The 22,229-nt window shown below is 57.6% G+C and overlaps 2 protein-coding genes across 7 annotated transcripts in view; one reads left to right on the top strand and one right to left on the bottom strand.

The window, feature by feature from the left end:
* Positions 1-13,199, top strand: part of NFIC (nuclear factor I C) — a 69,668-nt gene extending 56,469 nt beyond the window's left edge. For 2 of the 5 annotated variants that reach the window (XM_047777563.1, XM_047777562.1), the window contains exons 7-11: positions 422-547; positions 2,691-2,875; positions 3,459-3,606; positions 5,531-5,616; positions 9,968-13,199. In XM_047777563.1, coding sequence (XP_047633519.1) covers positions 422-547; positions 2,691-2,875; positions 3,459-3,606; positions 5,531-5,616; positions 9,968-9,985 — 563 coding nt within the window. In that variant the 3' untranslated portion in view covers positions 9,986-13,199. The remainder of the gene's footprint in view (positions 1-421; positions 548-2,690; positions 2,876-3,458; positions 3,607-5,530; positions 5,617-9,967) is intronic. The other 3 variants (XM_047777566.1, XM_047777565.1, XM_047777564.1) reach the window with 2 other exon arrangements.
* A 6,824-nt stretch (positions 13,200-20,023) lies between these two features.
* Positions 20,024-21,872, bottom strand: LOC125125890 (small integral membrane protein 24-like). 2 transcript variants are annotated; one of them, XM_047777560.1, is made up of 3 exons: positions 21,691-21,872; positions 21,488-21,599; positions 20,024-20,619 (listed from the first exon to the last, which is right to left on the bottom strand). In XM_047777560.1, exons 1-3 carry the CDS (start codon positions 21,767-21,769, stop codon positions 20,493-20,495), a joined length of 318 nt encoding a protein of 105 aa, XP_047633516.1. In that variant the 5' UTR covers positions 21,770-21,872; the 3' UTR covers positions 20,024-20,492. The 2 variants fall into 2 exon arrangements, with proteins under 2 accessions (XP_047633516.1, XP_047633515.1); XM_047777559.1 differs by having other exon boundaries at positions 21,488-21,602; positions 21,691-21,870.
* Positions 21,873-22,229: the final 357 nt, after the last annotated feature.

The raw sequence follows: 22,229 nt of genomic DNA, 5'->3' as shown, positions 1-22,229 counted from the left end.
TTGTGTCTCATCTACTCGTGGGGATGATCCTAGAGGGAAAGTTCGGTTCCCCCAGGATGGACCAGCGGCTACAAGCCAGAGCCACTTGGGCTTTGGACCAGACCCTCCCCGCTACCTGCCCTGCCACCTTGTCCAGGGCTCAGGCATTGCCAGAGGACTAGGGCAGCCCTGAGCCAAGCCTCATATCGAAGAACAGGAGGTGGGGGCCAAGCTGTGCCGTCCTGGGGCCGCGTGTAGCATCAGACTCATCCCACGGCCTTGTGACCCTGGGTGCCCCCTTCCCAGCTCTGAACCTCGGTTTGCTCTTCCATACATTGGGCCCCATCCCCTCACCCACAGTTGCTAGGAGAAGGCAGTCCAGGGGTCCTGGGAGTGGAGCGACCCTGCCTGCAGGCCCTTGACCCCATGGTCCTCCCCACAGGCATCTCATCCCCGGTGAAGAAAACAGAGATGGACAAGTCACCTTTCAATAGCCCATCTCCCCAGGATTCGCCTCGCCTCTCCAGCTTCACCCAGCACCACCGGCCCGTCATTGCCGTGCACAGTGGTAAGCACTGAGGGCCCCAGGCGGGGAGGGGCAGCTGGGCCCTCTGATCAGCCCCCTGGTGGCCAGGGAAGTCCCATCAGCTATCTGACCACAAGTCCTATTGCTGTAGCCTCCCAACCAGGCAAGAAAGCCTACAGGTGCCATGGTAGAGACTGCTTGGCCCAAGTCTTGGGGCCTCATTTTCCCCTTCTGTATGAGGAGGTGCAGCCCAGGGTTCACCCCTCAATCTGCTCCTTATATGTCACAACTGAGTGACACTTGGACAGACTGGAGTTGGATGGCAACAGAAGGAGGCAGACACATACACACACACACAGAGGTCACACAGGGATACACGTGCCCCTGGCCACACAGATGGGAATCATCACACTCACAGCAGAGGAGACAGACTTCCAGCAACTGTTAGGCATGAGATGAGCCAGTCGCCTGTCTCACTCAGCCTCAGAAACAGCCCCCTCCAGGCTGTCTGTTGAACCGAATGAGTTAAATAAGAGCTCAGATATCACTTGTTGCCCCTTGGTTTTGATGGTGATTTAGTCCATACAATCACACATGCACACATAACAGGGAGGGGGCAAAAGTCAAAAGAGGTCAGCGGTTTAGACCAGGAGCCAGCAAAGCAGCACCCCTCCGCCCTGCCCACCACCGCCTGTTCTTGTAAATGAAGTTTTATGGGCGCAAGGCCATGCCCATCCATTTACATGGACATCTGTAGCAGCTTTCAGGCTATGAGACCCTATGGCCTGAAAAGTTAAAAATATTTCCTATCCAGCCAGGGGCTAGAGAGAGAGGGAGGGGGAGTGACCACTAATGGGCATAGGGCTTCTTTGGAATTACAAAGCGAATATAGTAAAAGTCACTGAATTGTCTAGAAAGAGGGAAAAAAGCAAATACCACACGGGAGCATCACTCAGCCACAAATAGGAGAGAAGCCCTGACACTCGCTATCACGAGGACAGACCTTGAGACCACAATGCTCAGTGAGAGAGCAGACACAGGTCACACAGTGTGTGAGTCCATGGATGGGAACATCCAGTACAGACACATCCACAGACAGAGAGGGTGAGTTCCTGGTTGTTAGGGGCTGGGGAGAGGGGAGATGGGGCTGATTCCTGATGGGGACAGGGTTTCTTTGGAGGGCGATGGAATGCTCTAAAAGAGACTATAGTCACAGTTGCCCAGCTCCACGAATGTTCTAAAAAACAGTAAGTAGTACATTTTAGAAGGGTGAATTTTGGAGTTCTGTAGCACGACAAGTTAAGGATCCAGCATTGTCACTACTGTGGTGCTAGTTCAGTCCTTGGCCTTGGAACTTCCACATGCCTCGGGCATGACCAAAAAAAGAAAGAGACGTTCCTTTCTTGGCTCAGTGGTTAACGAACCCAACTAGGAACCATGAGGACACGGGTTTGATCCCTGGCCTTGGTCAGTGGGTTAAGGATCTGGCATTGAGGTGAGCTGTGGTGTAGGTCGCAGATGCGCTCAGATCCCTCATTGCTGTGGCTGTGGTGTAGGCCAGCAGCTGGAGGTCCAATTCAGCCCCTAGCCTGAGAAGCTCTGGCTCTAAAAGGCAAAAAAAGAAAGGAAGGAAGGAAGGAACAAAAGAAAGGAAGAAAGGAAGAAAAAGAAAGAATAAAAAGAGTAACTTTTATAGTGTGGAAATTATATTTCAGTTGAAAAAATCCAAATCGCCCAGTCAGCCTGGGCTCCAACCCCAGCTCTGCTGCCTGCTTACCATGTGGCCTGGGGGAGGGGAAATTCCCTTTGAGAGCCACCAGACAGTGTTTTTTTATTTAAAAAAATAAAAAAACTGGGGTGGGAGCTCCTTGGTGGCCTAGTAGTTAGGACTTGGTGCTTTTACCACTGCGGCCTGGGTTTGTTCCCTGGTCTGGGAACTGAGATCCCACATCAAGCTCCTGCACACTACAGCCAAACACAAAACGAAAAACTGGGGATGATAGCAGAACTCTGTGGGGTCACAGTGGAGTCAGCGAATTGGGGGGTGTAAATGACAGCAGGGCCTGGTCATGGCAGGTGCCACTGGCTCTCGCTACATTAGTATTATAAGCACATGGAGACGCAGGTGTGACCCATGTCCACAGTCACTGGGAGACAGAGCGGACTAACTGCCCCCTCTCCACAGGGATCGCCCGGAGCCCTCACCCATCCTCGGCCCTGCACTTCCCCACGACCTCCATCCTGCCCCAGACGGCCTCCACCTACTTCCCCCACACGGCCATCCGCTACCCGCCTCACCTCAACCCCCAGGACCCGCTCAAAGATCTGGTCTCCCTGGCCTGCGACCCGGCCAGTCAGCAACCTGGACCGGTGAGTTTTGGGGGGCACGACCTCCCCGGGGCCCTGGCGCATCTCTGCCAGCGTCAGGAGGCCCTTGCTCCTCCGCACAACTTCTGTTTTGCAAATGGCTGGTCTGCAGGCCCTGGAACCAGACGGGGTGGGAATTGAGGCTTTTTCAGGTGTCAGAATGGACCACATGTAACCTAGGAAGCCCCGAAATCAAACACAGTTACGGCTGCGCTCAGGCTGGCTTTGGCCAAACGCCCACCAAAGCTTTGGGTGTTGGGAGCCTTTTGGGAGCCACGGGCAAGGTGGTGGATGAAGGTGTATGGCAGCAAACAGGGAAATGCGCCCGGGCCACCCGCGAGCTTGAACCATGTTGTTTAGGAGCAAGGAAAGTGAGTGGGTACCAAGCGACCTGAGGAGGCGGCAAAGGGAGCGCATCCCAGGATTCTGGAGGCCTGCGGGGCCAGGCCAGCACCGGGCACCCACCAAACTCGCCCCGGCCATGCCCTTTGGGCCCCCACCCGACCCCGGGGGGCCACAGGCAAATGCAGCCCAAGGCGGCGCGGGCGCCTGCCGCCTTAACCACCTGTCTCTCTGTTCCCCTCAGTTAAATGGAAGTGGCCAGCTCAAAATGTCCAGTCACTGCCTTTCCGCTCAGATGCTGGCACCCCCGCCCCCCGGGCTGCCGCGGCTGGCGCTCCCCCCTGCCACCAAACCCACCTCCGAGGGAGGAAGCTCGTCGCCGACCTCGCCCTGTAAGCACTCGGGAAGTGGTGCCCGTGGCAGGGCGGGCATCCCCGAGGGGCCCCTCCCCTCCCTGGCCCTGCTACTGGGGTCAGGGGCTCAGGCCCACCCGGTGGGTCCCGGCGAGTTTGGTGGGTCCCCAGATAGGGGCCTGGGACTGCGTGGTCAGGTCCACAAGGGCCAAGGCAGCCCTAGGGGATGGCCAAGGACAAGTCCGGGGTCTGCCCCCATTGGCCCAGTGGCCTGGGCCCCCGTGTTCTGCTCTGGGCCTCTAAACCCTCCCCGTAACCAGCAGCTGACAGTAGATGAAGATTTTAAGCGGGAGGCAGGCGGGAGGGCCAGGCCCGGCCTCCAGATGCATTTTGTTTGTGGAAAAAAATGTGGAGAATCCTTTGTTGTTGTTGTTGTTGCTGCTGCTGCTGCTGCTACTGTTTTAAAATCAGAACGTCTTACATAAAAATTCCAGAGTTCTGGATTCTGGGGGTAAACGGACCTATTCCTGCTGGTAACTGGGGCTGGGCCACACCTTTAGTCAGGACAGTCCCCACCTGCCTGCCTGACCTAAGGAGGCCCTGGGTTGGCTGCCTGGCCTTCTAGAACTTCCCACTCTCTGGCTGCATTCCCAGCTGATAGCCTGGTGGAGGGCCCTGGGTGGGTCTCCTTACCTTCTAGAGCTTTCTTCCACTTTCTAAATGTGGCTCACCTGTCCCAGGGTCCACCCCATCAGCAGTGGCTCTGCCCCCAGCCTCTCCTCCTAACCCTCCCCTGTTGAGTGTATCTCTCTCCCTTGCTCCCCAAGTGAGATTCCTCCCCCACCCGAGCAGGAGGGGCCAGCTGGTCCGTCTGGGCACTCTTGGCCCCACTCCCCACACGCAGCACCCCAGCCCCTATGTTTATTCCCCAGCACCCACTGTCTGCCAACACTCGGGGCAGCTTCGCATGCAGACAGGCCTTCTCTGAACACCGGGTGTGGTGCACACACTGGGTTCGAATCCTGCCCCTTCAGCTTGCTCCCTGTGTGACCTTGGGCAAACGTCCTCCCCTCTCTGAGCCTCAGTTCTCTCAGTTGCAAAATGGGACAGTCACCTGCGGACAGTGGAGAGCAAGTCCATGAAACAAATCAGGGAGAGTGTTTAGTGGGAGGCCGGGTGCAAAGTACAGAGTCGGCACGCAGAGCTGGTTTTCACCCTTCTCTACCTACTTTCTTGTCTGTGAAATGGACATACTAATCATGTCTGCTGTGCTGAGTGGGGTGGTGCCCAGTGCTAGCATACAGTAGACACTTAATAGATGAGGAATAAAGGTGGATATCTTCTCCTTTCCCCTGCACCGGCTTCTTAACTGCAGGTCCAGCCTACCTCCCACAAGCACCCCCCCAAGCCTCACTACCTCCCACGGACCCGCGCTGTGGCTGAGACCATGTGGGGGACCCCCCTGCCATCTCTCCTCCCCGCTGTCCCCTCCCCAGCCTGGCTTGTGAATCATTCACTCACTGACAAGACGTAATCAGTGAGATTAAAATATAAATATATATGTGTGTGCGCACACCCATCCTTCCCCAGGCCCTCTCCAGGAGGAAAATTAATAAATAAAACGCCCTCAATAATTCATGGTGCCCTGCGCAGGATGCAGGCCACAGGAGCAGGATGGACCAGGCAGTGGAACACCCTGAATAATTCACAGGCGGTTACTAGATGATGAATCTCTCATCCTGTGCCTTCCCTCTCAGCTGACGCCCGCCCGCGTGACCCTCAGGGCCCAAGACTGTGGGCTTTTCAGGGGGGCCCGGACTGTCCAGGGGAGGGCGGCAAGCTCAGAGGCACTCGGTGCTGGGTGCGAAGGCCCGGCTGTGTGACCCTGGGCAGTAGCCACCCTCTCTGGTGCTCCTGCACCGCCCCTGCGCTAACGGGCTCTCGGTCTCTCTCCTCCCCGCAGCCTACTCTACGCCCGGCACGTCCCCTGCAAACCGTTCCTTTGTGGGATTAGGACCAAGGGATCCAACGGGCATTTATCAGGCACAGGTAGGGGCCAAGAGGCCGGCTGCTGGGGGGGGGGGGGGAGGGGCAGGGCAGAGGGTCCGGCCGGGCGCGCAGGGAGAGGCCGGCCCGCTGGGTCCTATGCCACTTGCACAGCCACACCCCTGGCGCCGTGGCTGTTGAGCGTGGCAGGGGGCCAGCCTTCCAGGGCCTCGAGCCCACACTCAGGGATGTGGTATGGCCCCAAATTCTGCCTGCCACTTCCTGCCAGGGCACAGTCATGGCAGAGCTGCCGTGGGGCTGAGGTTATCACAACCCTGGCCCCACTTGTACAGACGGGAAGACTGAGGCTCACAGAGGCGAGGAGATTTGCCCAGGATCACACAGCGCGTCCGCCCATGCTTTCAACCCCCAGCCTTCATCCACTCCCACACCAGCCAGAGGGCCCACAGGAGAGGGGGTCGGGGGTGGCAGAGGACCCCAGGATCCCAGGGACAGGCCCATGGCAGGGGGCAGGGCCTCCCAATAGAGCGTGCGAGTCCCCCTCTTGCAAGGTTGGGAGGAGGGGGCAGAGGCGGAGTTGACATTGCTGCCCCAGGGTAGGCTGGCTGAGGGCCAGACAGGGAGGCTCAGAGAGGGGGAGTGAGCTGCCTGAGGCTGCACAGTCGTATGTGGCAGAGCCTCAGTGGGTCCAGAACTGAGACTCCTGGCTCCCAGCCTCCCTCGGGGTGGAAGGTAGCCTCAGCCCCAGCCCATGTGGCCCTGACACCCGCCTTCGGGCTGGGGCCCATACCTGTGTACGTGAGCAAGCTGGCAGATGGTGTTCCAGGGTGGTGGCTGGGCCCCAGGGCCCACTCCCTGATGTGTGCTGGGGAAGGGGTCAAGGGATATAAAACAGAGGGAGGCACCAGCTGCCACAGGCCCTCCAAGACCCAACTTCGGCCCCCCAGCCTCTCCAGATCACCAGAGCCAGAGAGCATAGGGACTTCTGGGGTCCCCCAGGGTCATGTTCAGATCCTGAAGCCACTGTGAGAGGGTCTCCTGCAGCAGAGGCCACAGACAGGGGGCGGGAGGAGGTGGGAGGTAGCCATGTCCCCCATTCTCTACAGACCAGAATCAGCCACACTGACCAGGCCCAAGGAACCTCCCACCACAGCCTGACTGCCTGGAGAGCATTTGACCAGATTCCTGCTGGTGGCTCAGGGGGTCAGAGTGGGTAGGAAGGACCTGGCTGTCCCCTTCCCTCCCTGCCCAGACTTTAACTGGGGCTGCTGGGATCAGGAGACTGGAGATCCACTTCTCCCACTCTGAACCTCAGTCTCTTCTGGCCTTGGGCACCTCCTGGGGAGTCTTTGAAGGGTCTGGACCATTAGGGGACAATTTTATCCAAAAAGGGCACTGAAAGGCCAAGGCCACCCCCCCCACACAAACATACATACACCCTCGTACACCCAAAATATTGTGTCCTGCCTTATGGAGCCCAGGCCAGGACCCAGACAGAGGGGTCATTTAGTCAGGGTCACCCACCAGTCTCGGCAGCCCCAGGACTCCCTGATTTGGGTTTTGGCTTTTGTCCAGCCATGGACACCCCTGCCCCCACAGTGCTCAGGGAGCCAAGCGTTTCCTCTCCCGCCTCTACTCACCTCCCTCCCCACGGGAGGCTGGGAATGTCCTAATTGCTTCAGAAACCAAAGCTAATAAAAGTGACAGGGAGGGGGCCCTGCCCTCTTAACCCTTCCCCAGCCTCCCCCCCTCCACCTTCCCTCCCCATTATCAGCCTTGCGTGGAGGAAGGTGGGACCACCCCCACCACCCCAACAGATGGCCTGGAAAGAGGGAAACCAAGGCAAGTGGGGGGACACCTTTGGTTCTTTGTGCTTCTAGTCACCCCTCTCAGGCCAGCAGGCCCCTCTGGGGACGCAGAGCAGGTGGGACCAGGACTATGGGGGTGCCTGGGAGAGGGGCATCCTGGGCCCTCTCTGGGCGGGGAGGGGAGCCTGGTGTCAGGCAGAGAAGGATATGGGTGTCCAGTCAGGGGGCTCAGCACTGCCAAAGGCCGGAAACGATGGAGAGGCAGCCTGCATGTGGAAAACCCTCAAACGTGGGCTTTGGCCTGGGGGCCAGAGGGAGCCTTGGGAGGGATTAGAGGGAGGGAGGGGCACAGCCAGGGCTGGGAATTGGAAAGAACTGTGTTGGGCTGGTGGCGGTGGGGGGAGAAGGTACAGAAGGTGACAGGTGGGTGACAGGCCCCCAGGGGTTGTGGGAAGGCAAGGCCCTCAGTCTGAGTCTGAGGGAGGACCCCTCCAGCACCATGCAGGCAGGCCCTGCACTAAATGTCCCTGCACTAAGGGTGCCCAAGGCCCCAGAAGACCCCAGAGGGAGGGAAAGGTGAGGAGGGAGCCGGGAGACCCGCTCCCCCCTCTTGGAGCCCCTGTGCAAAGGGCTCAGTGCTGAGAGGCCTCTCATTTCTGGCCCAGTCAGCACTTCCTCTGCCTTCATTAGCCCTGGTGGGTTTGCTTTCCTCTGACCCCCGCCCCCGCCCCCTCGCCGCCACGTGCCCTTCCTTCTCCTGCCTTGCCCCCAGTCAGGGCCTCTCCCCCTGATCGATATCCCCTCCCCATGATCAATGTCACTTGTTCTCTCCCTGATCCATTGCGCACTTTGTATCCCCCCACCCCTCGGCTCTCACAGTCAATCCCCCCAGTCCTGAGCCGTCCTTCACTGTGGCCCCCAGAATGGGGCCTGTGGGCTCTGACACCCCCCCTCTCCAACCCCCCACCCCGCTTACACCAGACACCATCAGCTTCCTTCAGCATCACACCCATTCAGCAGATGAGCAAACCAAGGACCAGAGGGATTAAGCCATGTGCCCAAAGCCACACTGGTGGCTCCGCCCAGGTCAGGGGAATGCCAGAGCCCAGACCTTGCCCCTGGCACTGCAGATGGGGAAGGATATTGAGGGTGTCTGCCCCCCTCCCCCCAATACAGAGGGCGGCCAGAGCCTAGCAGAGAGCCTAGGAGGGGAGGAGGCAGGGAGGAAGGGCCTAGGGGAGGCCAGCCACCTCAGGGAGGGTCACGCCCAGAATCTGTCTGGTTGCCAACGGAAACCAGACATGAGGTAATGGCCAAGATGAACTTGAACTTGGCTGGAGGTGGGGGGCTGGGAGCCTCGGCGCCAGTTCTATGGGATGGCCCTTCGGCTGGAGGGCAGCCTGGTGGGAAGGGGTGTTACTGATTTACAGCAGGGGTTGGGGGGACAGCTCTGCTGTGACCTCAGCAGTGTGGGGCGGAAGATGTACTTCCAGGGGAAGGGGCTGTACAGCCGCTTCCCTGGGGAGACCCAGGCCGGGGCAGTCTGTGCAGGCCGGCCTCCTGTCCTGGAGCCTCCGTCTCCTTTTTTGTAAAGTGGGGGTCATGACCCCCCCAGAGGCCAGGCTAAGGGGTCAGCCCCAGGCAAGGGACAAGCAACAGCTGGGGCCTCACAGGCCTGGGTTTGAGTTCCGGCTCTGCCCCTCCCACACTGGTGGACCTGGGCAAGTTACTTTACTTCTATGAGCCTGGTTTTTCCTCTGCAAAACAGAGTGGGAAGCAAGGGTTCCTCTTTTGTGGGTGTTCTGGGGAAACCATTAAGTAGGCAAATGTTAAAAACAAAAAAGGAAACAAGCCACTGTAGTGCCAGAGCCTCAATATGGTGGTGCTTCATAAAAATTCAACCATCGCCCCCCCCCCCCCGCCCCGTTTTATACTCAAGGCCCAAGGCGTTGGGTTGCCAGATTTAGCAAACAAAACTACAGGATGCTCAGGTAGATTTCAATTCCAGGAGTTCTTGTTGTGGTTTACTGGGTTAAGAACCCGACTAGTATCCATGAGGATGTGGGTTCAGTCCCTGGCCTCCTTCAGTGGGTTAAGGATCCGGTGTTGCCAAAAGCTACAGTGTAGCTTGCAGGCGTGGCTTGGATCCAGTGTTGCTGTGGCTGTGGTGTAGGGAACCCTGTCCTGGGAACTTCCATATGCCACAGATGCAGCCCTAAAAAAGAAAAGCAAAATGAAGATTTCAATTCCAGATAATCGAAGGATTGAAGAAAAAAAAATTTTTTTAAGCATAAGCATATTCCCAAAATTGAAAGGGATATACTTGTGTTAAAAGGTCTCTTCATTGTATCCAGAATTCTGCTTTCCCTGGGCATCCTGACTTTTATGTAGCAGCACTGTTTAGGGGCAAGGTCACTTGCCCAGGGTTCAGCCAGCAGGTTATGACAGATCTGGGATAGGGGAGACAGAGGTCACATGTCCCGGGGTTGGAGGTCGGGGGGCCGTGGTGGGTATGGGCAGTAGCTGTCAGAGCCTGACCCCCATCTCTCTGTCTTTTTCTCCCTCTCTCTCTCTGGGCCACCCAGTCCTGGTATCTGGGATAAGAAAGATTTCTTCCCACGCCCTGCTCCTTCGTCCCGGGAATCCCCGGGGGGCTGCATAGCTGGCCCCCGGCCCACGTTTTCGGTGGAAAGCTAAAGCAAGCAAGAACACCCCGCCGACGCCCAGCCCGGCCGAAAGACAAACCATACAGACACATACACACAGGAGGAAAAAAAGAAAGAAAAAAAGGAAAAAAAAAAAAGACAAACAAGGGAAAAAGAAAAAAGCCACACATAAAAACAAACCCACCCAACCAAGAAGACAAAAGGTAAAGATGGCAACGCTTCAGACTCTTGGGAAGCCACGGCCGGATGGACTGGACCAGAGGGCCAGGCCCTGCCACCCCTGGGAGCCGGCGCGAAGGGGCCTCCCTAAGTTATTCATCTCCTCTCGCTGCTGCTGCTCTGGGAGGGACGGCCGCTCCCACCTCCGCCCAGGACCAGGTGAGCGCAGCCTGGTGCCCGCGCCCGGCCAACAGGGCGGTACACCCAGTGAGGCCACCTCCACTGGACATCAGCTGGGCCCCTGCGACTGTTTGCCAAGTGGGGAGGCAGGCCCCACGGGGCCGGGGCCGTGGAGGACCCCAGCAGCGGGCATTGGAGGCTACCACAGAGGCCAAGGTGGGCAGGGAAGTGACGAGGGCAGAAGAGGGTTGTGGGGAGACCCCGGGCGTCGCCAGGGGCCCAGGACACGTGGCCAATACTCTCAGGAGTGTCCTGTAGTCATGGACCTCCGCCTGCCCCAGAGCGCACTGGGGACTTGGTCTTTCGCGAAGCCCCACGCCACCCGGTTTGGGAGATGTCTCTATGCAAATGACCCCCAGCCCCACCCCAAGCATAGGAGGCCACCCCACCGCACCCCAGCCCCGGCCCCACACCCCTGGGGGAGGGGGGGAGGGCTCCGAGTTGCACACACTGTAAGAAATGCACTTTCCGAGGAAGGGGCTGGGGGCGGTGGAGGGGAGAGACCCGGAGCTCCCAAGGGGGCACCCTTCTGACTCTCCTTCCACCCAAGCCCTGAAAGGGGAGGACCCCCCACTTAGCCCATGGAGGTGGGAGGTGAGAGCGAGTGGTTTAAGTGCCTGATTCCCACCGCCCGCCCCCCTCCCCTTTGTCCAGCTGGGACGCAAGTGGCCGTGGGCATCCTCCGCCCTCCTCCCCCGAAACCTGGTCCCTCCCGTCGCTGACCCCTCATTGCTATGCCTCCCTGGGAGCTAGAGAGATGGGACCCCCGCCCCAAGTGGGCCCAAGGGGCAGAGCTGGGCATCCCCCCAGCATCCTGCCATGCTGTGGCGCAGGGGTGGGATCTGGGGAAGCCGGTGCGCCCCCCCCCCCACACCTCCTCTGCCAGTGCCTTACATCCTGGAGCAACACCCCCTCCCTGGTGCCTCCCGGCCCAAAAGGGGACCATGGTTTGCACTTTCATCCCCCTCCCCAAAGTGGGGCACAACCGGGAGGTTCATTGCAGCTGGCCCACCAGAAGGAGAGAAAGCCAGGCCGAGTGCAGTCCACATGGCGCCTGGACAGGGAGGGTTCTGGATGGGGGTGGGGAGGGTCAGCGCCTCCGGGCTCCCTGCAGCCGTTTAGGGGATCTCATCCGCTAAGCGTTTTCCGTTGAGCCGCTCCAAAAACACTAAACCTGGGGATACCAGGTGCCCCCTCACCCCAGCTGCCCAGCTCCATCCCTGCCCCCACCCCAGGATGGCCATCTTGGGTGGGGGGGGCCTGGGAGGGGGTGTTAGGTGTTCTAGGGTCACCAGGCCCATCCGTCTGAGCCCCAACTGGTCTCCTCCATGCCTGGCGCTGGGGAATCTCTTCCCCACCACATCCCCCATCCCTGGGCCTAGGTCAAAGCCATTGCCCTGGGCAGGGCCTCCACCTCTTCTGCTCCCAGCCTGGCCCTCTCCTCCGGTTGCCTGTACCCCGGGCCTGGTCAGCCTCCTCCCACCTCCCCAGACACCAGACTTTCCTCCCAAACGAGCCCAAGGGGCTTGGCAAACCCACTCGATCATAAGGAGAAAGACCCAAGACCCTTCCCACCAGCCCCCCTCCCGCTGTCCGGAGGGGTTTCAGAACCCTTGGTCTGGCTGTCCCCAGGGCCCCTCCACCAGGTGGCTGTTGGGGACCAAAGCATGGGCCGCTCTCTGGCAGGGCAGGAGGGATGGGTCGTGCAGTTGGTGGTGTCTGGAAGCTTCTCAGCTGGGAACCTTAGGGTGCGGGTAGGCGGGGTAGGGGAGGGGGCACCTGGCGGGCCCCCAGCTACCTAACTTTGCATGGTGCTTAGTCAAGGACTCCTGTGACCTGGCTCCTGACGTCAGCTCGCGGTGGCTGATAACTGCATGGCAAATTATACCTGGCTCTATCTCCCTTCCCCAGCCCTCCCCCAGCCCTCCCCCTACCCCCTCCTCTTTAAAAGAAAAAAAAGATACAAAAAAAAACCTTAAAAAAATTCCATGTTTCCTAATTTGCACGAAATTTTCTACCACATGATGTGCCTTGCCTTCCGAAAATAAGTATTACCTTTAAACAATATCAGCGCACACAGATAGCTGCATGCACTGCTCGTGTAGTTTAAAAAAAAAAAAAAAAAAAGACAATGACATGAAATAAAAAGTAAAAATTGAAAAGGGACGTATTTCTATTTGTAAAAGAAATTAAGAATTTAAAAAAGAAAAATCACATGCTTAAAAATCACATTGCTAAAAAATCAATCCATGGAACAATCGCCCTACCCCCAGCCCACCCTCAGCTCTGTCTCCACGCCTCCTGCTGCTTTGGGGGTGCCCCCTGGTGCTCTGCAACCCCTGGTCCCACCCTCGGGCTCCAGAGGGGTCATTTCTGAATCCCCTGCCCACAAGCAGCGGACAGACCTCAGGGGTGGGCCCTCAGCAAGGGCTTCTCCCCTCACTGGGCCGCTGGCCAGCCCCCCAGACGCCACGCGTGCACCCACGACCCAGGTAGTGTCCCCACGGGGGAACCACCCTGCTGGCAGCCAGACCTCCCCCACCCACCTCTCCTGCAAGCTGGCGTCCCCCTGGCTCAGGGTCACATCGCTGTCCCACCCCCCACTCCGTCCCCCTGTGCAGCCCCTTCCTTCTTGCCAAAGGACCCACCCGTGGAGACTGGCCTTGGGTGGCAGGTCCCTCCTGCCCCACCCACCCAGTTCCACCAAGTCTTCCAGCTGTGACTGTGGAGGGGGTCTGGTGTGAAACAAAAAGATGAAAACCAAACCCGATATATGCAATATTTGTCTGTCTGTACCTGTAGGTCTAGCTCAGCCATTGGAGGCCCGGCGGCAGGGGGCCAGGGCGTGAGGAGTGGCCGCGGGCACCGCGTCCCAAGCCCTGTCCTGGGGGCTGGCCATGCTGTTGTCTTTTCCTCGGTTTTATCTTCTCTCTCTCTTTTTTTTTCTTTCTTTCTTCCTTTTTTTTTTTTTTTTGATTCTTTCCACTCCACCCCCCCCCCCCCAATTTCCTTGACTTTAACTCAACCAAAGCTGAGACAGTAGCTGTTAGTGGGGTGTCTGGGCAGGAGGACCAAAGGGCTGGGTCCTGCAACCTCAGGCCATCCCTCCTGGCCACCACTGGCCCTCCCCGCCCCCACGCCCCTCAGCCATCTCCCATGGGGATACACCAGGAGAAAGGTCCCCACTCATCCTCCAGCCTACACCTCAGATTTTCGAATTGTCTCCAGAGCCAGGTGGGGCCTTGCAGACAGGCCCTGGCTTTCATGCACCACCACATGCTCATGCCATGTTTTCTTCCAAAAAGACACCTCAGCAAGCCCCAGGGAAGAGGGAGAGCCCAGATTGAGGCCTCCACTGGCCTTGACACTGCCCTTAAGGACTGCCCTTTGGCCTGAGAGCCCAAGGCCATGCCTGTCAGTTTCCCCAGGGCTGATTGCTGGTTTTCACTCCCCAGGCCCACGCCAGGGATGTGGGAGCAGCCAGTGGCAGAGGGAGTGGGTGGCACATCCCCACAGGACCCCTCCCCAAGGGTTTCACTGGGACCATCTTGTCCCTCATGACCCACACCTCACAGCACCCAGAGCACCACCCTTCCTGGCCCCCAGCTGTGTGTCTGAATAAGGCAGAAACACTAGGAACCAGACCCCGAACCCGCCTTTGCACTTTGGGTTCATGTCTGGGAGGGGGCGGGGGCGGGGGGCCTGCAGGGTGTGTTGGGTGGTTTTTTGACATGTATGAAACTGATATCTTGGCAAACCCCATCCCCTCCCAAGCCCACTGTCACCCACTCACCCACTGTCTATCCCATGGAGAGTCCCCTAGCCTGACCTTGGGATCCAGCCCTTGCTGTGGACTAGGGAGACCTCCCCAATAGATGCAGGTTGCCCCATTTCTCCCTTTGGATGAGGGCACCAGACCCCAGCTGAGGTGGAGAGGGAGGTATTGAGAGGGAGCAGACCCGGCCCTCGCGGAGATGGGGCCGTCTGGGGTCCCCCATGCCCATGGCTGGAACTCAGGTTCTGGCAGAGCCCTGAGCCCAGATCCCACTCCAAGCTAGACAATCAGACTGGAAAGGAACCCCAAAGGAGAGACTTGGGAGGGAGTGCCTTGCTGCAGCTCCCCAAGCAGCAGACAGCTCCAGAACTTTCTGTCCCCAGAGACAGCAGTGTTCCAGGAGGAAGCAGATATGGCTGGACAGCGGCCAGTGAGGCAGGACCCGGGGCCGGGAGCACCCGTCTAGCCCCTGGAAGAGACCACACACAGGGTCCCCAACCCCCACTCTGGCTTCTCCAACGGTACTTTGACTCCAGTGTAGGGCTAGAGTATACATATACATATATATATATATACTTTTGGACTTTCTTTTCTCATACTACAGATTATACAGTGGCTACTTTTTATTTTGGCCTGGATTCTCTCTGAGGCCTACTTTTCCCCTGCATCCTCCTGTCTTTCCGTTTCTGCCCCTTTGGACACTTCCTGAGAGTCTCAACTCCAAACTGACACCGCCTCCCCACCCCCACCCCCTCCCCCGCGTCCATCCATCCCTAAGCATTTCAGAGCGTGTGGGGTCCGAGCTGGCCCCGGAGGCCCACCCCCCACCCACCCTCTCCCCCCAAGCAAGACGGGGAGACAGACCCAAAGCAATCCCAGCAGGACTTGTTGCCAGCGATACCAAAACAGTCTTTTCCCAAGCAGTGCCTCACTTGTCTGCTGGTGTGGCTTTGGGGTTCTCCTCCCCCACTCCCTGGGGGTCCCCCAGGCCTCAGGAAAGAGGAGGCGGGATCCAGCGGGACTAAGGGCTCCAGGAGAGGAAGGAAGTCACACACGCCCAAGCCACCACTCTCCCTGCAGCCCTTGCTTCACACCACCTGGCTAGAAGGGGACCCACTGGAAAGGGGTCCGGGCCACCTCATCCCCCCTCCAGTTGTGAGCCCCCAAAGCCCATTCCCCAAATGCATCAACACCCCATCCTCCCACCTCAGGTCCCAGCCAGGCCCCCCTGAAACCAAAGCCCCTTCAAATCCAGGGGTCCTGGCCTCTCCCCCCTCCCAGAACCGCACGTGGGGACAGAAAGGCAGAGTGCCTGAGGACAGAACGCAGGTCATGGGGGGCAGTGGTGGGTTGGTGGGGAGAGAGGGAGAAACCCATTTTCCTCTCTGAACTTTCTTTCCTCCCTTTTCTTCATCTCTTTTCTTTCTAAGATTTTTTAGTGGTGTTGCTGTTCATTCTTTTCCCTCAGATAATTTTTGAGTTTTTTTTTCCCCATTTTGTATTTTACCGATATTACCAGGATAGTTTACTCTCTGTTTCTCGCTTTCTGCTTGCTGCACACAACGGATAAACACACACACACACACACACACACACACACACACACACACACACACACACACACACACACACACACACACACCATGCTCATGAACCCATGTCATGAGAAGGTTCGGGCCAGGCCCACTACCCACCTCCTGCCCCTCCTCCTCCCTAAGGTGGGGACAGGATGGGGGACCAGGGGACATGGGGCAGAGCCAGGCCCAGCCTTCTCCTGGCCCGGCTCCCCCGCCCTGCTCCTTCACATCATACTCCGATCATAACCTTGTATATTAAGCAGTCATTTCGGTTTTCCGCGGACGCGCCTACCTAAGTACCATTTACAGAAAGTGACTCTGGCTGTTATTATTTTGTTTGTTTGTTTCCCTATGCAAAAAAAAGAAAAAAAGAAAAAAATGAAAGGGGGGGTTCCATAAAAGATTCAATAAAAGGCAAAAAAAAAAGAAAAAAGAAAAAATGTATAAAAATTAAACAAGCTATGCTTCGACTCTTTCTGGCTGTCTCGGGTCCTCCTTTCTGTTTGAGCTGTTCTGCGTTGTGTGCCCAAGCCAAGGGGCAGGTGGCCTCAGGAAACAGGGACCCCCAACCCTGAGGGAGCTGGCGGGTGTTCTGAGACCTTCAGATCAGAGGTGCCCCAGGGGACATTTTGCAATATCTGGACACCTTGTGGTTACAACCACTGTGGATGCAGCTCCTCTATCCCCCCTGCCCCAAGGGAGTTCCCTTCCTGGGGTGGGCCATTTCACACACCTTTGCTCCAGCTTCCCCTCTGCCCGTCACTGTCTCCCTATCTGTGTAGAATCCTTCAGGTCCCACAGCAACACCCTCTTCCTCCAGGAAGCCTTCCCTCTATTCCCCAGCCTGGCTCCCTCCCCCACCAGTCTCAGAATTCCCCAGACTCTTTGATCAACAAATTTCATGGGCATCCATGGAGCACCTGCTCTGTGCCAAGCACAGGGAATTCACCTCCTACCTGGCTCCAAGGACAGTTTGTGCTCTATATATGCACAGAATGCCTTTCCTTTTTCTTTTTTTTTTTTTTTCCCACCTAGCAAACTCCCATTTATTTGAGTAGGAGTTCCCGTTGTGGCTCAGTGGATTAAGAACCCTACTGGTGTCCATGAAGATGTAGGTTTAATCCTTGGCTTTGCTCAATGGGTTAAGGATCCAGCATCGCCACAGATGCGGCGTAGTTCTCAGAAGCAGCTCGGATCTCGCGCTGCTGTGGCTGTGGCATAGGCAGCAGCTGCAGCTCTGATTTGACCCCTAGCCTGGGAACTTCCATATGCTGCAGGTGCAGCCCTAAAAAAAAGTATTTTTTCTCCTGAGTATCTGCTGGGTACCAAGTACTGGGGACACAATGGAGAAAAAACACCCCAAATGATCTGCCCTCATGGCACTTACAATTCCAAGTTGGGGGGAAAGGACAATAAACAATACAAATAAGTATGTCTGGAGTTCCCACTGTGGGTTAAGGATCCAGCATTTTCTCTGCGTCGAGTTGGGTGGCTGCTGAGGTGCAGGTTCAATCCCCAGCCTAGCACAGTGCATTAAGGATCCAGCCTTGCCGCAGCTCAGATTCAGTCCCTGACCCGGGAACTTTCATGTGCTACGGGTGCAGCCAAAAAATAAAAGTGTATGTCAGAAGAGGTGAGCACCAGTGAGACAAATAAAGGGGTAGGAGAGTCAGCTTCATGGGAGGAAAGAGCATTTAATCAGAGATTTGAAGAGAGGGAGGGAAACAACCTCCTGACAGGAGACTTTACCAGGCAGGGGGTACAGCCAGTGCAAAGGCCGTGGGGCAGGACTGTGCCTGGTGTGTTGGAGGAACAGGAAGGAGGCTCATGTGCCTGGAGCAGAGGGAGCTAAGGGGAGAGAGGGAGGAGGTGGGAGCAGGGAGGGGACAGGAACAAGTTGTACAGGGCCTTGTGGGCCATGGGAGGACTTGGGCTTTTCCCTCGGGCAGATGGGAGCCCTGGAGGGCTGTGGGCAGAGGAGGAGGGGGTGGGAATTAACTTGGTTCCAATACCCTCTCCTCCAGGAAGCCCTCCCTAACTGCCTGGGCAGAGCCCCTGCTGGCCCTCCCAGCACTCCAATCCCCCAGCCTCTCCCACCCAACCCCTGACCACTCAGAGCTGGCTGTGTCCATGCCCAACTCATTCCCTGAAGCCAAAGGGACCCCTCAAAGGCTGGGGTCAGGGAAGCACCATGGGCGTGGGGGGCAGTCCCTTCACTTTCTTGGGGGCTGAGATCTGAATCCCTATCCCCTATCCTGCCTGCCTCTCATTTCAAGTCCCCCAGAGACACGCCCCCTGCCACCACCGCCCCCAGACGTGCATTAAAAGCTCTTTGCTGGGAGTTCCCATCATGGCTCAGCGGTTAAGGAACCTGAATAGCATCCAAGAGGACAGAGGGTCAATCCCTGGCCTGGCTCAGTAGGTTATGGATCTGGCATTGCCGTGAGCTGTAGTGCAGGTCGCAGACGTGGCTCGTATCTGGCTGGCGTTGGTTGCTCTGGCTGGGGTGTAGACCGGCAGCTGCAGCTCCAATTCTACCCCTAGCCTGGGAACCTCCATATGCCGTGGGTACGGCCCTAGAAAAACAAAACAAAACAAAAAAAATTCTTTGCTGCACAAGCTCCCTCCGTCTTACCTCCAAGCCTCCGGGAGGGACAGGGAGGGACGTTTATATCCCCTTTCACTGACAGGGAAACTGAGGCACGGAGAGACTGCGAGACACACTGAGAGGCACCCAGGCAGGTGCCAGCCCAACCACACCGCCCAGTAACAGGTACAGAACTCATACTTGCGGAGTTCCCGTCGTGGTGCAGTGGTTAATGAATCCGACTAGGAACCATGAGGTTGCGGGTTCGGTCCCTGGCCTTGCTCAGTGGGTTAAGGATCCCGCGTTGTCGTGAGCTGTGGCTCAGGTCGCAGACGCGGCTCAGATCTGGGGTTGCTGTGGCTGTGGCATAGGCCAGCGGCTACAGCTCCGATTAGACCCCTAGCCCGGGAACCTCCATATGCCACGGGAGTGGCCCTAGAAAAGGAACAAAAAAAAAGAAAATAACTCATACTCGCTGAGGGGAAGGGGTCGGGGTAAGGGGCTCAGTCCGGAGGTCACGGTCTCAGCTGAAAGTGGGGGCCCAGCGGCATATGGGGGTTCAGCTGGGATGGAGTGTTCAGCTGCGGTCTGGAGGTTCATTCTGGGGTCAGGGCCAGCAGGGATAGGGGGCTCAATCTGGCCTTTAATCTCAAGGAAAGCCTTTGTTGTCGTTCGGCCATGGGCCTCTGGGGTGAAGCAGTTTTTGGTTTTGAGGGTCTGTCCCAGTACTGGCTTCCCACTGAATGCCATAAAAAGGGGCAGGCTTGTGACAACTGAAAAAAAAAGCCCCAGGCGCCCCCTAGTGGGGAAATCCTGTCCCTGCGGAAAGGGAGGAGCCCTGACAGCCCCTCCCTTCTCCCCCCTCAACGCCCCTGCCCCGCCCCCAGCACCGCCACCCACCGAAGCCCCAGGCCACGCACAGAGGAGACCTGACGCAGAAAACTTCTCCGCTTCCAGAGCTGCTGTCTGGAAACACTCCCTTTGACCTTCAGGAGCCCCCAAGTCTGAGGGAGGAGGCCCACACATCTTTACCATTTTAGCGTAGAAAAAGCTGACGTTTATTAGACGTCTTCTGGGTACTGGGTTCAGCACTCAGGGGTTTTGTGGACAGTATTTCATTCAGTCCTCAAGACAACTTATGAAGGATCTATTATCCTGCCTTTCACAGGACAGGACACTTAGGCACAGAGAAGATAAGTTACTTGCCGTGGGGCCACACAGCAAAGAGGTTGAGACTCTAGCACCTTCTCCTTCACCATGGAGCCACCACCAGAAGCGCAGGACAGTTAGAGACTGTAGTCATGCAGAATCCCCTCACTCCCACTCCTGCACCTTCACTTGGGTCCCTGAGAGTCCCAGCTTCCAGGACAGTGGCCTGAAACTCAGCACAGAGTAGGAGGGGCCCTCATCTCCCAGAAAACAGCCCTGCTCTGAACCAGCTCAAAGTTCGAGTTCCCTAGCAGCAAAAGCGAGACCAGGAGGAGGGCTGGATCTGCCCTGGATTCTGCTAAGACTTGAAGAACCATCTGCATGGTTTCTCCCCACCATCCCTCTGACCAGTGAAAAGGGGGCTTGGATAGGAGGCGCAGGGGGCTCCCCCAGCTCCCACATGGCAGAAATGCAAATTGAGGCCAGGAGAGGGGATGGGATCCACTTTATTCCTAGGGCCTCACTGAAGCAGGGCCTCAAAAGCACTTGGACGAGTGGTAGAGCTGGCTTCTCTGATGATATCCAAAGGGCAAGAGAAATCAGAGGCAGGAGAAGAAATCAGTGAGTAAAAAGAGAGCCCGTGATGCAGATGGGTAGAGAAATGAGAGAGTGGGGAGGTTCTCAGGAATGTGAGTGGCTCCTTGTCCAGGGGTGCCCTCCAAGCTCAGGAAGAATCATTAGGTGGAGACCAGGCTTGGGCAGGGGTACATGATGACCACGTGATGCACATAGAGCCCTCCCAGAGGAACCAGGGGCAGGTCCTGAGTCCTTGCACTCAGGGATGCTTTACCCCGAGTCCCAGCCGGAGTCATTCCCCTGGTCTTTGCAGATAGGGTGTGGAGAAGGTGTTGAGGCATGGGGGCGGGTGGCTGCCTGGAGGAGGTGATTGGGACGCCTTCACATGGAGGAGCTCACCACCGTTTCATGGTTTGGTGGCCCCTCTTTCTCCTCCAGTTCCAGCCCCCAGTCGTCCTCCCCCTCCTTCTCCTCCTTTCTCACAGTCTTCTCTTCATTCTCTTTATTGCTGTGGAGATAAGAGCCCAGATAACCCAAGTTAATAAGGACTAACAGTGTTCCAGGCCTCTTACAATTCACGCAGAACCTCTGAGTCCTGCAGCATCCCCCTCCTGTTCCCCTGGTACAGAAGGGGACGCCGAGGCTCAGGCAGCTTGGGACACAAGCCCTGTTTGAACTCAAAGGAAGCGCAGAAGCCTGCACTTGAGCTGCCTGAGCCAAAACTCAGCTCTTAACGTCTGGCCTCTCTGGCTTCCTGGGTGTCAAAACCGTGGATGAGTGAACGACGAGCAAAGAGATGGGGGATGGACGTGCGGATGGGTGGCGGGAAGATGAGTGGATGAATGGATAATGGACAGCTAGAGGGTGGATGGATAAGTGGCTGTGCATAGATGGATGGATTTGTGGATGCAGTTGGTGTGGGGATGATAAAGACTTTACAGGCCCCATTTGAAACACATGTTAGGGATGGGGTTCTCTGTAAGGAAGCCATCCTCGTTTTGCAGGTAGGGAGACAGCAGAGAAGTAACTGAGGTTATGTCAGGCCCGCGTGGATTCTGGTTCAAAGAATAGCTCCCCGGTCCTGCCCGACCTCCCAGGAGGATGGTCAGAGAGAGGAGGGGCTCAGAGAGGGGAGGATCTTGACACGGGGAGGAGCTTAGAGGGGCGGAACTCCGAGAGGGGCGGGGGGCTTAGAGGGGCGGGACTCAGACAGCGGAGGGGGCTCGGCGCGGGGAGGGGCTTAAAGGGGCAGGACTCAGAGAGGGAGGTGGCTCGGCGCAAGGAGGGGCTTAGAGGGGCGGGGCTCAGAGAGGGGAGGGGCTCAGAGGGGAGAGAGAGATTTCTGGAGGGAGGGGCTCAGAAGGATAAGGACCTACCTGTCCCGGGACTCGCGGCACCAGATGGCATAGACCAAGGTGAGGATAAAGATGAGGAAGAGGAAGGCCAGCGCAGCCCCCAGCCCCACCAGCCACGGCTTCCGCTGGGCCACTGCTGATGGGAGCAGGGTGGGGTCAGCGGCCTGGCCGCCCGGTTGGGACTCGCTTCCCCACCCCATCCCCAGTCCCTCCCAAGACCTTACAGGGTTGGGCCTGAACCAGCCGCGGTACCAGAGCTGTGAGAAGGGAGAGTTGGCCAGGGGTCGTCCAGAATATATCCATTCTGCTCCACCTGTCCTCGCCCCTGGTCAGAAAGTTCTGAGGAGTAGGAAGTGGCCTACCCAGGGCAACCCAGGGCAGGGTGTGGCCGGTGCCGCAGGAAGTGGGAGGTGGGCCTCCCCTCCCTGGGTTCCGGGCACCATGGGGAGGGGCTCAGCGTCTCAAGCATCCCAGCACTGGGTTCCCCACCCCAGGCCCACCCTGACCTAGTCACTCCCTACAGCCTGAGCCAAGGGAGGGGAGGCTCTGGAAATGTGGGGAATTCATTTTCTGAGCACCTACTATGTGCCAGGCCATGCAATGACTCTTAAGCCGTTTGCATTTCCTTCAAGCTTCGCAGTCAGGTGGTCAGAACTCCTGTCCTCACGTTGCAGAATAGGAACCAACTTGAGGCTCAGAGAGGTCAGGCCACTTCCCTGGGGCCACACAGCATTCCAGAGGGATAGTGTTCTCCCAGCTAGCC

Source organism: Phacochoerus africanus, chromosome 4 (genome assembly GCF_016906955.1).
Source record: "Phacochoerus africanus isolate WHEZ1 chromosome 4, ROS_Pafr_v1, whole genome shotgun sequence".
Taxonomy (NCBI): Eukaryota; Metazoa; Chordata; class Mammalia; order Artiodactyla; family Suidae; genus Phacochoerus; species Phacochoerus africanus.
The sequence above is the reverse complement of the archived record's forward strand: the minus strand, read 5'-3'. Positions and strand labels throughout refer to the sequence as shown.

Excerpts from the sequence above, each read along its gene's own strand:
- LOC125125890 (XM_047777559.1), bottom strand. The coding sequence starts at position 21,769 with ATGGATATATTCTGGACGACCCCTGGCCAACTCTCCCTTCTCACAGCT. Across the intron at positions 21,603-21,690 it reads GCTGGTTCAGGCCCAACCCT|CAGTGGCCCAGCGGAAGCCG; the intron begins GTAAGGTCTTGG and ends TGCTCCCATCAG. Across the intron at positions 20,620-21,487 it reads TGCCGCGAGTCCCGGGACAG|CAATAAAGAGAATGAAGAGA; the intron begins GTAGGTCCTTAT and ends TTATCTCCACAG.